Here is a 15,788-nt window from a genome sequence, read left to right as displayed (position 1 = left end):
TTTTGAGTGGATGAAAGTTGCTTGTTGGGCCTGAAAAGTCTTTCTAAAGAAGTTCAGCTGTGCCTCACACACACACACACACACACACACACACACGCACACACGCACACACGCACACACGCACACACTGTCTCAGGTCTTCATTGCTTATTTCTACAGTCTCTGAAAGGAAGCATATCTGCAGGGAGCAGAGGCCAGAGCACACACACACACACACACAATCCCAAGTTCCTGAAGAAGTGCTATGTCAGCAAGGGGCTACTGTTTACATTTACACACACACACACACACACACACACACACACACACACACACACGCATACATACAGCATCTTTGGCTTTCAGAGCGGCGAGATGGTGTGAACAGGAGGTTTGAGTCTGTTGTGGAGTTATTGCTCACTCAGTACTCTTCGTCTTTCTCTGTCTCTGTTCACTTCATCAAAATCTAACTCAGCATCATCTGGTCTTTTATCCGTCTGTCACCCCCCTTTTGCAGCATTGAAATCATTTCCAGATAAATTTAGTCTTCAGATGTTTTCTGTATTGAAATAAAAAACCTGCAACTGGGTTGAGATTAGTTCAGCTGTAACCGAGTGAAATGTCACCACATAATACTTCTATACTTCCTCAATCCTCAAAGAAACGCCAATAGATGTACCTACAGCATGCTCACTTTTTCTCTTCGTTTCAAGTAAATATAAGCCCAGTAGTTCAACCCGCGTTATAGCTGGTGATAGGCGGACTGTCCACATAACTGCCTGTAAAATGACAAACTGTTGTTTCTACATTTCAGTTTGTGTATGGATTTCACAAGATAAATCATATTAATGAGTAAGCTGCAGAGGTATTCGAAGTAGTATTTTTTAACTTTGGGCAGAGCCAGACTAGCTTTTTCCCTTTGTCTTTATGCTAAGATAATCGCTAATCACCTCCCAGCACCAGCTCAGTACTTAAAACACAGACACGATAGCAGCATCAATCTTCTCAGCAAACCTTTAGAGAAACAGAAAATGTTTCCCTAAAATGTTGGACTGTTCCTTTAAATGTGCTTTGTCTAACTTAAAAGGCAATTTAAGGGGAATACATAAAAAATGTCTCGGACAGCTCGTCACATTATTTCACAATCAGGTGCTTATGGAGGATCTTTTACTAACTGAAACCAGGAAAATGTTAATTCCGTTGTCTCTTTTTCAGAAATCATCTCTCGGTTTTCCATCTTCTCCTCCGTACAGCTGCAGCTTTTTTGTTTTTACTCTAACATGCATCCTGCTTTCATTCCTCTTCTCCCCTGTCGGTTCATTGTGGTGGCACGGAGACAAAAAGCCGTCCGTGTCGCCTTTCCAAACGCACGACCGGGATCATGAATGTGAGCCACGAGCTGGCACGTGCACACCCACGCAGTCACGCCCACATGCACGAGCACATGAGAGGCGGCAGCGGAGGAGAGATGAAGGTGGAGAATGTGATCCCTGAGAGGTGCAGAGAGGAGGAAATAAGAGCAGCAGAGGGAGAATGGCACGCACAGCTTGGCATTTAAACAGAGGATTTCCTCTCTGTACCTCGTCTTCCCTCCGCTCTCTCTGTTTACATAAGGAGACACTATTTCACATAACTCGTAGGAGAGTCCACAAGTGTGTGTATGTGTGTGCACTCTCTCCAGCCATCATTCCTATTAGAATAAGTTTCACACTCGATCCTCACATGTTTAGTTAAAGCGTGTTACTCATTAAAAGCTTAAACTTTCCCCCTCGACGGCTTCAAAGTAAATCCCTCCTGATAGTTTTTTGCTCATTTGGTACCAATCAAATTTAAGAAGTAAAGTGATAAAGAAACTGCGTTGACATCTTTGGAGCTACTATGCAGCACCTACGCGTTTTTATCCTCTGTTGAACTCTGCTGTTGTGTCAGCAGACTGTCTTCCTGTGGCATTTTAGCCAAGGTGATGGATGCCTCTGGCCACCCCTTTGCTCCCTAAGGGGGAATTTCATAAAACACTTAAGACGCTATCAGAGTCAGCAGGCCTAGGAGACAACCAAATATTTTCCTTTTTCTTGCCTCAGGTATTCTTATCATTTCTGCCCTTCCTCTGTCTTCACCTTTTATCAGCAGATGAATGTTTGAGACGGCGCACCTTGTAGAAAAGCTGCTGGTTTTGCGGGCTGTGGCGAATTGTCTTTGGCTTCTTCATGCAGCATTGAAAAAAACAAGACAAGTAATGAGGACGGACAGCAAGAACACACAGTTGCACCAGCAAAGAACACAGATGTAAAAGTCTTGGGTGTAGTTATTTAAGCAAAGATGTGCTGGATGCGAGATTGTGGAAGTGGCACAAAGAAGCTATGCATGCAGTGCTGTGGTTGCATTTGGCTGAAATAATTTGCCTCACGCAGTTTTTGGGGCTTTTTCTTGAGATCTCCTTCAAAAAGTGAGGTTATAAGTACAGCAGGTGCAAGTGGAGATGAGTATGTTTGCTGCGTTCAGTCAAAATCTACCACAGCTCCTCATCTTATCCCTACTCGTCCATGTTCGGTCCCGTCTCTTTGTGTCTCAGTTTCCTTCAGTTTCAGTTTCATTGAGTGATTACATGAGCAGTCACGGTGGAAATGAACAAATCATCTAACATTCCTCTTCCAACTTCTCACTCATTACTTTCAGTATCTCACCAATCCAATGCTAGTGGGCAGCTTCTAACACTGTCTGCACATTTGTGCCAAGCACAAGTTCATTGTTGCTTGTATCATTAATTCTTGAAGACATGAGACATACGAAAGAGGGATCCCAGAAGCTATGATCTCCAATTTCATGCTGACTTGCATAAAATTAAACTTTTGACCTCCTGTTTTTGTGTCAGCTGCTATCCCACAATGCTTTGAGGGCTGATTCACTCATGTCTCATAACAAATTAGCAGCTTTGGTTTGCGCAGCGTTCAGTGCATCTGAAGTGGGTTTTCAGAGCTCAGGAAACAAACAATGAGTTGAAAGAAGCTGAATCATGTTGTGTGTTTGTCTCTGTTTGTCTTACCTCTTTTGTTGATATAAAAACACTGATTAGTGCAACTTTGTGAGAATGTCAGTTCAGTCACCTGCCTCAAGTCAACATCTCCGGTATTTAGCCGTATTTCAGCTAAACTGTGACTATTTTGAACATTGATGTATCTAAAGATCTAAAGCTCTGCTCACCTCCCTATTGTGTTTAGAGATATATTGATAAATTGATGATTGTTTAGAGCATTTGGATGGACAGCATAGAGGAGGATTATGCTGCGGGTGCAGTTCGAGAAGTTTCTCTAGATGTTTTGACGGTTTGTTTGCAGTGAAAATTGAGCACCAAAACTCTAAACATCTTACATCTGCCTTTTAATTAGAACATTTGATATTCAAACAATGGGTTTTGGGCTCAGTATGTACCTTTAAAGTTAAACAAGTACACTGCAAACCTTGCGGAGTTGAGCCACATATACAGTAGAATTGATGGGAAAGTGTTGTTTGAGGAAAACAAAGCTAATAATAGTGCTCCAATACCTGCAGACCACAGCACTTGGGGGGAGTCTCGAGGGACTGCTGCTCAGATTGAGGGTTCCTCCTGTGTGTGTGTGTGTGTGTGTGTGTGTGTGTGTGTGTGTGTGTGTGTGTGTGTGTGCGGTTTCAGGGAGGGGTGGTGGTCCGTGTGCTGGGTCAGAATGCTGGCGAGGTACTTTCGCAGAGTTTCAGAGACGCACTGATCGATAAATGCTTTAAATAGGGACACAAATACCTGCACACAGCATTAATCTCAATAGCTGGATCCTATTTGAGAAGGAAGCGTTTTGCTGAATAGATTGGCTGGATGGCAACCACACAGAGGCACAGTAAGTGGTTGGAGAGGCCCAAACGCCACTCAGTGCCCTCCCCAGTGTTAATTAGCAACTGCTCAGAAGGGAAATCCAGACCACAAACACACACAGACACACATAGAAGGACACACACATTGTGTTGTTTAGAGGTTTTTCCACACAGTGCCCCAAGTTTATTAAGATTTAGATAATTAATCTCTGCAGGGTAGAGTAGTTTGGTGACAAATAAGGGAAAGAGACATGTCAGATATGCTACCACAGCAGTATCAAGCATTTATTCAAAGAGGATACTAGTATAGTTCAGGCTTAAAAAGATAAAAGATAACTGTAAGTGATCCACCCAAAAACTGGACCAATGAAATATGCAATAAATATGAAATTAACCTTCAAAAACGCAGCCCATATCTCACACATCACACATCATTCAAAAGTTTCAAAGCTGTGGCCACCAGAGACCTTCTGGGTCTTTCTGTGAAGCATCTTGTCATCTGCAAACAGTCACTCGAAAGACTTTATAGACAACTAATATGACAAAAGAAATGAATGGCCTTGGAACTGGTTTGAACTCTCCGTCAAAACCTTTTCTAATAAATCAGGGGTCGAATCAATCACTAAACCAGCCTTCTAAATAAACTAGCTAATCCTGTTCCTGTTATTTGCTGTAACGCTATTACCCCAATTTACAGGGAGAGCAGCATAAAACAAGGTACTGGCCACAAAACACTTAGGTACTAAATGTCATGACGACCTTTATAAAATGCTTATTTTTAACCTAAATCATAATCTTTCGCCACCCCTAACCAGGCCGTTTTCGTCAACAGGTCAAAATTTTGTCAAATTTTTATTTTGCCCAGTGATTTTACTTACAAAACTAACGCCAGTCCCGCAGCCTCATCTGTACTTTGTCTTAATTAGCAAATGTTAGCATGCAAAATTGGGATGGTGTACACATTATGTCTACTACCATCATCATATTAGCAATGTCATTGTGAGCATGTTAGCCTCTGATGTTAGCATTTAGCTCAAAGAACAGCCTCACAGAGGTGTTAGTGAGGTTATAGACAGTGTTGTCCACTTTCTGACCATTTTCACATCAGTTTAAACTCCCAGATAACTGCCAGAGGAAACATTTTCAACCTTCTGGCTTTTTGCTCCCTCCTTCCTTACAATGACCAGCTGCTTCTTCTTATGCTTTGAAGGTTCAAGTGGTCACTCAATTCTGGGACAAAAATCAGGAGTGTATTGACCTGCACTAAATAGACTGTGTGTGTGTGTGTGTGTGTGTGTGTGTGTGTGTGTGTGTGTGTGTGTGTGTGTGCGTGCGTGCATGCGTGCGCGCGCTGCCTCCAGGGGATTTGTGTCCATGTCCCGGCCGTGTGTAGTGGACAGCTTGCGGCTGGATTGATAGAGTGACGTCAGCGCGCCGCTACCTCTCCCCTAGGGCAGGATTAGTCGCGAGCAGCAGAGACAGCGCTCCGGTAATCTCCCGGTAATAAATGGGGGGAGACGGGCACGTTCGGAACCGCCGGTACCGAGTGATCCCGGAGGCCCCCTGAGACTCCCGAGAAGATCCCTGCATTTGAAGCACGATGGGTCGCTTCGTGACGCCGCAGCAAACCCAGCGGGCAGGTAAACGCGGCAGGTAAGCTGCAGAGACGCAGGGTGAACTCGTCTCAGGAGGATTTACCTTTGGCAAGGTGTTCACAGGCTGCAGCGCTTGTCTGTCAACAACTGCTGCTGTTTTATTTTTACTGCTTGTGTCTGCCTTGTGTGTGTGCGCACAGGTTACACTCGGGAGATTATGGGCGGCTGTTGACAACTTTACAGTGTGTGCAAATTTCGGGAAAAGACGCCAAGTTTGACTGGCCGTAAATGTTCTTTTTCTCTGTTTTAAAAGCGTCTTTGGTTTCACAGACACGCAGCAGAGTAGAGGTTCCTTCAGTGTACTTGTGGGTACCAGGGATGCAGTGGAGGATCATGAACCCACATGAACTCAGTTCACTCATCTGCTGCTGACCGACACTGCTGGCAAGGTTAGTGTTTATGACAGATTAGAGAAGACATCATAGCTGAGTGATGAGCTGATGTAGCTCTAGATGGAAGCATATCTGTGTCTGCCTGTATCTGCTTGCTTGATTGCATACTCCATTATCTGACAAAGTTGGAGAGAAGAGTGGTTCAGTTGACCAACGTTGCTGAATTTATAGAAACAAACAAACATTAAATGAAATAAAGATTAGAAATGGATCGTTAATAAGTGCTGGCGCCTTTTTTGCTTCATAATGATCACCCTCTGAACACCATGGCACATTTTAGGCTCTATTTCTTTACCATCATGCTTCTGTGCAGGAAAGCCAGTACACCAGCCTGTATCTCGACCTGTACCTCCAGATAGATGGCGTTCAACGTGCTGAGGCCTGACGTTCGCGTCTTTTTACGCTCCAGACCTACTTCATCTTAAATGTTTTTAATTGCAATCAAACTGCCTTTAGATGATTATCCCTCAGTTTTTGACTTCCTAGGGCAGAAAATGAGGAAACGAGAGGAAGTATAAGGAAAGACTTGGCATGCTCGTAAAGACGACCAACTCTATATAGATACAACCTCTGGGCGTTTATGGTTCGGCTGTCACCTACTTGGCACCTGCGTCTAAATAACCAGATAACACCCATTATGCACCGGGTCTGAGGGGTGATGTCAAAGACTAAAACCCACAGGCCATTTTGTAGCCGCCGTGTTACTTTTACCGCTACCGGTTTTTACTGTAACATCGCTGTTTTACGGATCCGTGTGAGTAAAGATCCAATAACATGCAAAGATCAGTGCGCGCTTCCTCCGCTGTCACCGCGCTGAGAAAGGAGACCCAGAAGTTTACGTATTTATTTATTTATTACAGCCAAGCGTATGAGCTGTGTCAGTCTTTCTCTGCCTAGTGTGTGTGTTTGTGTGTGTGTGAGAGAGTCTTTGCACATGAAAAGCGGCAGCAAATGCTCAGTAAACAGACAAAAGAAGACGGAGGAAAGTTTTGATTCTGCACCGCTTGGGTCAAACAGTGCAGGTATTCGGTGGTGTGTGTGTGTGTGTGTGTGTGTGTGTGTGTGTGTGTGTGTGTAGGCGGTGCGCTGCTTCGGGTTGAGAGAGACAGCACCACTACCGGACACGGGAGAGAGAGAGAGAGAGAGAGAGAGAGAGAGAGAGAGAGAGAGAGAGAGATTGCACTACGCGAGTGAGTGTGAGACAGTACTGGTTGGAAATACGCGAGGCGGACGTTTGTTGTGTGAGCAGCAGACACACCGCCGCGCGTCTTTGCGCTCAGAGATCATCCAGTCCTGATCCCCTCACCGCTTCCCTGTCTTGTTTATCCCACAGCAGCCTCACCTGCGAAGCCACAGCGGGGGACAGCGGACACTTTGCTGACTGACAGAGACCGGGACGGACAGACAGATACCTCAGTGTACTTTTACCATGGAGGAGAGCCGGTCAGAGTAACTTACGGCAGCCTCCAGTATCCCCAGCCAGGCTGTCAGAGAGGAGAGCGATCTTCACGATGACCCGTTAAATTCCTGCCGCCGATGCTTTCTTTGGAGAGTGGATTGACCATCTCCTAACGGCAGAGGAGACGAGCAGAGAGGCCTTTATTCCTTTATTTCAGTCTTCAGATGGACCAAGTGCCCTCGGCACTGGCCGCTAAGATGCGCTGGATCACGCTGGTGCTTGCCGGCTTGACTTTCTGGGGCAAAGTGACTATCTGTAACTGTTTCGACTACGAGGAGCCAGATTATGATTATTATGAAGAGGAGAGAGCGGAGACCATTGACTACAAAGACCCGTGCAAAGCCGGTGAGTCTGTGTTTATTTTGTTTTAGTTTTTAATCATTCTGAAAATAAGTCTTTTTTTTCGCGTCTGGTCACGGTGCGCCTGCCCTCCAGCGCGCTGCCTCTCAGGTGTTAAGTGTATGTGTGTGAGAGATGACAGCGGGTATATGTGTGTGTGCGCGCGTGCATGTGTAGCGCGCACTGATCCAGATGCCCCTCTTTCCCCACCCTTCATAACCGATAAGTCAGTGTCGGTGGTGATCCCGCGAGGGGATGCCACGTGCAGCCGCTGACGGTCCTGCTAAGCCTGTGTCCTCCTGAGGTGCACGCGCGCACATTCCGTGCGTGTAACACCTGTAGGCAGAATTTTGGCCGAAATGTTGGCGCATATATGGGCAGGCTGTGCACGCGCATGGGAGTTTGTGTGTGTGTTTGCATGTGCGTCCAGATGTTAAATCAACCATTAACGAAGATGAGAAACAGCTGGACTCAACAGTATCAAAACACGCGCTGATGCACGCTCTTTCTCTCTCTGTCTCTCTCTCTCTCTCTCTCTCTCTCTCTCTCTCTCTCTCTCTCTCACACACATACACATACACACACACACACACACTGATAAAAATTGGACATTTAACGACTGTCTGGGAGCTGCTGTGGAACAATGCTGAAGCCATGTTTGGTCTCATTAGACAGAAGATGTATGTGTGTGTTTCGTAATATGTTTATATCATGGAAGAAGGAACATCTGTACAAATCGATCATAAATGATTGATTGCATCAGCAAATTGTTGTCACTGATATAAAGTTGGGGTTTATATCTTAAAAATGTACATTTGTTTTCCTCAGTATGTTAAAGGTCTTTTATAGGTGTATGTGTGTCATGGGTGGTGTCTCGGTGTGCTCCACCCAAATGAACTCATGTTTTCAGCAGAAAGCCTGGAGATTCACTTAAGACTTTATGCAGTTCCTGTACTAAATTAAGCTGTCTGTCTGTCTTTCCGTCTTTCTTTTGCTACGTGCAGTATGTCCTGTGCGTACAGTATTTCCTGATGTCCTGTCCATCTACTTAAAATTTGGACAGTTTCATATCTATGACCAGTACGGTATCTGATTTTCAGTAAAGATTCCGGCACCATACTTTTTTTTCCAATATCTTAAATCGGTGTCTTAGTTGAACTTAGAACTTTGACTAAAGCAGACAAGAACACTCTTTTCTGATGACGACTCTATCCAGACCATGTAGCAGAGCTGACCTCTCAGGATTATAGTTGCATGTTAACCCTCCTGCTGTACAGCATCATTCCTACAGAGCAGGTGGAGGAATCCGAACCTCCTCCCTTCTGTTTACCTTTGGCTTGTGCACAGTTGCAGCAGAGCGGTTGTAAGACCAGCAAGCATCTTTTTCATCTAGATTCTTGTTTTGGTTACACCCGTCTGACTGCGTGTTTATGTGCACGCGTCTGTGCGCACACGTAACGGTCATATGTGTTTTAATGGCACTTTGCTTCCTTAATGTTGTCTGTGATGACACGTTGAACTGATAAGAACTCCACCCAGAACACTGAGCGTCCACTCGCTGACCGACACACATTCCTTACATACCAAATACACAAACCTGACAATCCTGGACACTGGCCTGTGTGTGTGTGCATGTGTGTGTGTGCGCGTGTGTGCTTTCATGTACACTGATCTCTGTGTGGGTGATTTTATGTTGATACTGCAATCCCATGACTCTGTGGTTTTTAGTTATGCTAAGACCCTTATCGTGTGTGTGTGTGTGTTGTGTGTGTGTGTGTGTGTGTGTGTGTGTGTGTGTGCGTGCGTGTTTGGATGGAGGCCCGGCAGGTTACAGGGAGACAGTCAGTCTACATATGTTTGAGCAACTGAGCGACTCTTGTAGGTTAAAATAACTAAGTGAGAAAGCACAGGCAATGTTTTTATTTGCTGGAAATATCAGTCTACATAAAGAATGTATTCATCCTGGTAGATTTCTCACAGCAGCTGCACACATGACTGTCCCAGAGCTCTCTATAATTGATACCTGTTTCTGTTTCTTCCTATTTTGTAAAATCACATGTGCACATTTTACCAGATCTTTTAGTTATTTATGTTATCTTTAAGGCATTGTTTACATTTTTTTGGACAGTTGACAAGAGAGAGCGACCAATAACGCAGGGAAAAGAGAGGGGAGGGGGACAATATGCGGCAGTGCTCCTTGTCTGGACTTGAAGTGGGAAGATCACATTTACATAGTATGCATGTTGTGTTGAGATTAAATGCAAATCAAATGTCGGCGTCGCATTATTCATGCCAGTTTGACCGCTGGAGTGCAGTCTTTGTTTCCACAAACAACCGAGGGACAGTGTGGGCATTTGCTGTAGCTGTAACAGCGTGCACATGTATGTGTGACAGATTCCACGTCTTTCATTCTAACACTCTCCATTTTGCTGCTGCCTCTGTGCATGAATGGAGTCATACACTTCAGGATAGCCTTTAAGTTGAAACATTTTGCCTTCAATTAACAGTGTTTGCATCGTTACATTATGAATTTATGACATCTCTGATTTTCCTTGTTCACTTTCGTCTTCCTCCTACACCCTTATGTCATGACGGGCATCTCAATGAGGAAATTTCATTGCTTGCAATTTGTATTTGCGTAGTGTGAGGACTAGTGCTGAAATGGTTAGGAGATTACTCAATTAGTCGACTGGCAGGAAATTAATTGGTTGACAAAATAATCTCACCTCAAGGTCCATGTAGTAGCTGTTCTGCCTTATTTCTCTCATTGTAACACAGTAAATACCAACCAAATCCGTTTGTTACACCATCTTAGGCTCATCTTCTATTTACACGACAGAATCTCCAAAAATGTCCCTCAGTCAACCCTAACATCTAAATACATGCACAGAAATGCACGTACAAATGCACCAGTCGGATTCTGTGCATGTACATGCGTGCACATAGAGGCACAACTGTCCATGAATTGAAAAAATAATCAACAGATTAATCGATAATGAAGACATTTTATTTATCAGTTGCCCCCCCCCCCAGTGTGTAAAGACTTGGTGGCTGTCTCTTTCTGTGTGTGTGTGTGTGCGCGTGTGTGCGCATGTGTGCACCTTGTAAGAAGTGGAAGCGCGGCTCATTCCAGGCCTGACCCTGTGGCATCGGTCTGAGTGGCTGGTATTCCGCCTCCTGTTTTTGCTGGGAAAACACAAGGGGAATATTTGGCTGTCTGCTTATCTCCTCCGAGTCCCACGCTGGTAGACAGGAGAACACACACTTCCAGGCCTTTGTGAAGTGATTTCCCTGTGCGAACACACATGCGCACGAACGCACACACTCGACACACACACACGCAGAGCTCCCTCCATTCACCCGCGCTTATCTCTTCCTGGTTGTCTGCATCCTGCTACTCAGCTGGAGATGACACACACGCGTGCACGCACGCAAACACACTAGTACGAGAGTGCGCAAGCTCCCTACGCTCACTCAAGAGTCATTCATGCTTCCTTCCAAATCAGTGTTCTCATAAAATGCTCACACAAACGGAGTGAAAGCTAAACAAACCACGAGGTCCGAGTGACTTCAGGAGTGACCCAAGAGACCGGCTGCCCGTTCTCCTCTTCAAATACAGATAGAAGGGTATCATAGGAGTGTGCAAGTGCATAATGTGCATTTACTCATGGGTGTACATCTCTGAATTCAGATGTTACGGTGCAGGATGTTCCGTTTTGTTCTGGTCATCATGCACAATCCAAAGCAGTCTATTTGGAAACAACCACCATGATGAGGCTCGACAAATCCTGGAGTGATGAATTATTCTTTTGTGTCTGGACACAGAGTCAGCTAGATAGTAAATTTGTAGTTTTTCGTGTCGACTCCATGAGCACTTAAGTAGCAGCAGTAGTTACATCACAGTTTCCATGTGGAGCTTGAAGCAGGAGCTTCCACTTGAGGGACGATCTCCACCCTGCTGCCTACATGAAGTGGTTTCATGTTGGCTGAAACTCAATTTGATGTTCAGATAAAGACCGGCTGCTAAGTATTAGTGCGGTGGGTGCTGATGTTATATGTGACATCACTGTTGTCTTTTTTTTTTTCTTGCATGTATAGCGAAGAAAAGCACATGTTGCCAATTTAGTTGTTTCCAGTAACTCAGGAAGTTTGACATAATTTGCATCCAAACAGTTTCAATCTCGTCACTGTGCTTCCATTGGAGTTTCTCCAACATTTTGTAGGGTCTGGTGACGCTCCACTTGAAGCACATGCTGCCTTAAAAAGAGCATTTTCAGTACGTTTCAAAGGCATGACAAGTACAATGATGCCTTTTGTTGTTTGTGTCAGAAACCTTTGTACTGCAACATCTTTGGTTTGTGCAAACAGGGTAAATGTCTGTATGTTGTGAAAGACTAAAAACAGCCAGTATAACGACTGTATGGAGATTTGCTGTGGCTGTTACCTTGTTAGCAACATGTGCTACGACCTTGCATCACTCTCATGAATCAAACAGCCAAATACCTGTATATTACATGTGTTTGTGTTCTGCAGCACTCACTAGAGACTCTTTCTGTTAGTATCTCATGCCCCCCCGTACATTGATGAAGTATATTTCCCCTCCAGCAGTCAGCAGTCAACATGGATGAAGGGACCAATTACTGCACATCATAATACCCGACAGCGGAGGTCAGCACCTCCGCTGCTGCAGACAGATTGAGAAAGGAGAATGAAGATAAATCCACTTTTTAATCCCAAAAGTTGACAAAATGAACTCTGAGCTGTCGAACAGCTCTGAATCAGAGTAGGATCTGGTGTGACTTCGGCTGTTTATTTCCCCAGAAGCTTCATCTCCGGCGCTCTGTGGCACCCAGCAGTTGTCTAACTGCGAGCGACTTTTCCGTCCCCCCACTCTGCACCATCGTCCCTGCACAACACTCTGCAAAGTCCAGTAATTTGTACAAATTTTTTGTTCCAATTTGATATCTTCAACTCAGTCAATTCAGAAACAACATATAAGCAGTCCTTCTGGATTCAGGTGGCGTTTTGGTGACTGTCAGGGTTCGTGCAGCTGCTTTGAAAGAAGTTTGACCAACACTTTTTTTATTCTATCAGTGCGCTAGGCGTGTCTTGAACAGCTGAATGTGCGTGTGTGCCGGTGCCCATGTGTCTTGCATGTGCGCTTTTGAGTTTTTCATTCAGAGAGTGAAGCCCACCATGTCGTGACAGTAAGCTGCAGCTACTGTTCACCCCTTCCCCCATTCCTCAGTAGGAAGGAAACTAGAGCAATGTGTGTATGCGTGTGTGTTTAACACTGTGGCTGTGTTGTGTGTGTGTGTGTGTGTGTGTGTGTGTGTGTGAGCTAGAGGCCGAGCGGTCTCACTCATATTATATTAAACAGGATTTTCCCGAGCAGAGTGCTCCTGCCACTGAGCTTCCGAAGTCTTCCTCAGGATTCCCGCCTCAGCACAAACTCGGCGGCCGCACTGAGAGCCGACTGTTTGTTTTGGAGCATCATTGTTCCGGAGCTGCAGAAGCCATGAGTCAGCACCGCCGTCACTCCGCCCACCTACCACGCATTGCTCAATTATTAAATGTCTGGCTGCTTTTATGTCACCTAGCTTTTCCTGATGGTATTTATAGCAGCAAAATCATTCGCATACAGCCATTATTGGCTGAGGAAAAGCCACCGTCTGCTTACAGTCAAACTCGGATTTTTTTCAGCTGTCCACAGTATTGTAGGAACCCAGCTGTGGCCACAGATGCAGCCTCCTCGCACCGTATGATGCACACACATGCTTACACACTCTTAGCTGCCCTTAACCTAGCACCTGTAGACAAACCATGACCTGAATGACTGAGAATCCTCACCCCCATCCTCATTGTAATAGTAACCTGCCCAGTTTTTCCTTTTGACATTGAGTTCCATAATTTCACAAAAAGCAACTCAGCTTCTGCTAGAATCAGCTAATTCCTCGGATTTCCAGCAGTACTATCCATTGGTCCTTGAAAGTCATATGTAAGACCTGTGTGTAGCCAGCCTGCCACAAAAAATGTGCAAGTGTGCAGAGTTTGCACAAGGTGGAGCATAATGTCAAATATTATCTGCCATACAAAGTAGCTAACTAAAATGCTAGAGAATCCTAATCACTGTATGGCTTTTCTAATCAGGTACGTATTCTCAGCCTTTCTGATGTTTTCAGTGCTTCACCAGGCCAGCTGGTCGAACACAAGCGCCAAAATGAGGACAAAGAAAGCAGTTTTCGCAATGTTTAGGTTACCTGATATTACACATGTGCGGCGTTCGTGTTTTGATGAGGAGAGCTCTTAAACAAACACTAACACGCAAACATGAATCCACTTAACAAGGTGTCTTTAAACCTGGCCGCTTGGTAACAGCTGAAACAAGTTATGAACACAACACAGACATATCAGATTGAAGATGATTTGCTTATTTACTCATTCAGCAGTAATGAAGTAACGTTATGGAAAGACATCAGTCCTCTAATGAGCCAAGCTATTCAGTCACACCTGATGTACAGACTGGAAGACATCCAGAGCAGGACTGTCCTCCACCCTCACAAAAATAGCATTGTTCTCTGTTATAAATCTTTTATTTGATCTTTGCTCATTGCCAGCGCCCTGGGTGAACCCCCAGGACACCCTGACGGTTAAATCGAGCCACGATCGTGTCCCGTCACAATGTCTGGCCAAATCCGTGACCTGCTAGAGAAGAATCCCAGCGTCCCAGTAATGTGATTAAAAGGTTACACCAGCTCTCTGCGTGTGTGTGTCATATGATATTGTGTTATTTTTGTCTCGTACTGAGCATTTCTTTGTCTGTTATCCCCTTCAGTTTATGTGGTGAAGTGCTCTTTAAGCGGGTGCTCTTTTGAAGTTGCGGATGTTCTTTTTACTTTGCTTTGAATATTGTAATTATCTGCATTTTGGATTCACTGTAACAAACAGGGACGGATGTTGCAAAGTAAATCATAAGTCTTTTTATTTTAGATCAGCTTCTTTTTACCTTCACTTTGTAATTTCACTGTGGCTTCACAATGATATTTTGGTGCGCGCTGCACCGCTGGCGCTCGTGTTTGGTCTGATGTGCTTTTGTCAGGTCAGTGAGATTGCACAACAAGCACACACAGTTGGAAACGGGGAGATTTATGTTTCAAAAATAAAAAGATAAATAGTTCTCCTTAGGAACTGATTGCGGCATAACAGTATTCCCCCCTTATTGGATTTGTTTATGATCAGATTGGCCTTTATTTCCAGGTGGTTTCAGATGTCCAGTTGTTTGCCTCACTGCTCTGCAATCTGTTTTTATCTGAGTTCATGCAAAAAACTTTGCTTATCCTATTCTGTGGACAAACACACACACACACACACACACACACACACACGCACACACACACACACACACACACACACACACACACACTGTGTGGAAAATACAGTGATGTGTCAGTGTAGAGGTGTGTAATTGGGTTTTTGTCTGGGACTTTTTAAGCCACCAAAAATGTATGATTAGTCATTGTGTTTTTGTTATTCAGGGTGTTTTTTGATGTTGCAGATGCATTATGCTTAAGTCTGCAGATGCACGTTAAGCATCTGTTGGTTCCAAAAGTCCCACTTTAGTTTGTCTGTGTTACTGGTAAATTGACAAGTTTTTAATTACAGTTTCAGTTAGATTTTCTTCTTCATTTCTACATGATCACACAAACACGAAGCTCTTTTGTTCGTGACTGTTTCGTCTCATGTCACAGGAGTTGAGATTATCCCGTCTTCTCTCTCCGTCTGTCTCTTTCTGTCTGACACACATACTTGCAGGAGGGTGGGGGTGTGAACTTTTTGAACTTGGACTGAGCTTCTACATTTTTCTTTTTTTTTCTTCTCTAAAACCACATTTCTGACCGATGACATTACCGACTCCAACATCTCTTCACATTGCAACACCTTAGATTGCCAAGTGGCACGTATTTATTCCATCTTAAATACTTGCAAAGAAAACTGTGAGCTATAATCTCAACTTAAAGTGATGCTTTGCAGTCTCTCCACAATGGACAATGGAGACTGTGGTTAGCTTGGTTTAATGGATTCCAATACAGAGAAGTATCAAAACACCCAGAGAAATGTACA

The 15,788-nt window shown here is 44.4% G+C and overlaps 1 protein-coding gene across 1 annotated transcript in view; it reads left to right on the top strand.

Annotated features, from left to right (window-relative positions):
- The first annotated feature begins 5,322 nt into the window (after positions 1–5,322).
- Positions 5,323–15,788, top strand: part of tll1 (tolloid-like 1) — a 46,834-nt gene continuing 36,368 nt past the window's right edge. The window contains exons 1-3 of the mRNA XM_076728300.1: positions 5,323–5,475; positions 5,748–5,866; positions 7,203–7,673. Coding sequence (XP_076584415.1) covers positions 7,493–7,673 — 181 coding nt within the window. The 5' untranslated portion in view covers positions 5,323–5,475; positions 5,748–5,866; positions 7,203–7,492. The remainder of the gene's footprint in view (positions 5,476–5,747; positions 5,867–7,202; positions 7,674–15,788) is intronic.

This window comes from Chaetodon auriga, chromosome 4, assembly GCF_051107435.1.
Source record: "Chaetodon auriga isolate fChaAug3 chromosome 4, fChaAug3.hap1, whole genome shotgun sequence".
NCBI lineage: Eukaryota > Metazoa > Chordata > Actinopteri > Chaetodontiformes > Chaetodontidae > Chaetodon > Chaetodon auriga.
The sequence above is the reverse complement of the archived record's forward strand: the minus strand, read 5'-3'. Positions and strand labels throughout refer to the sequence as shown.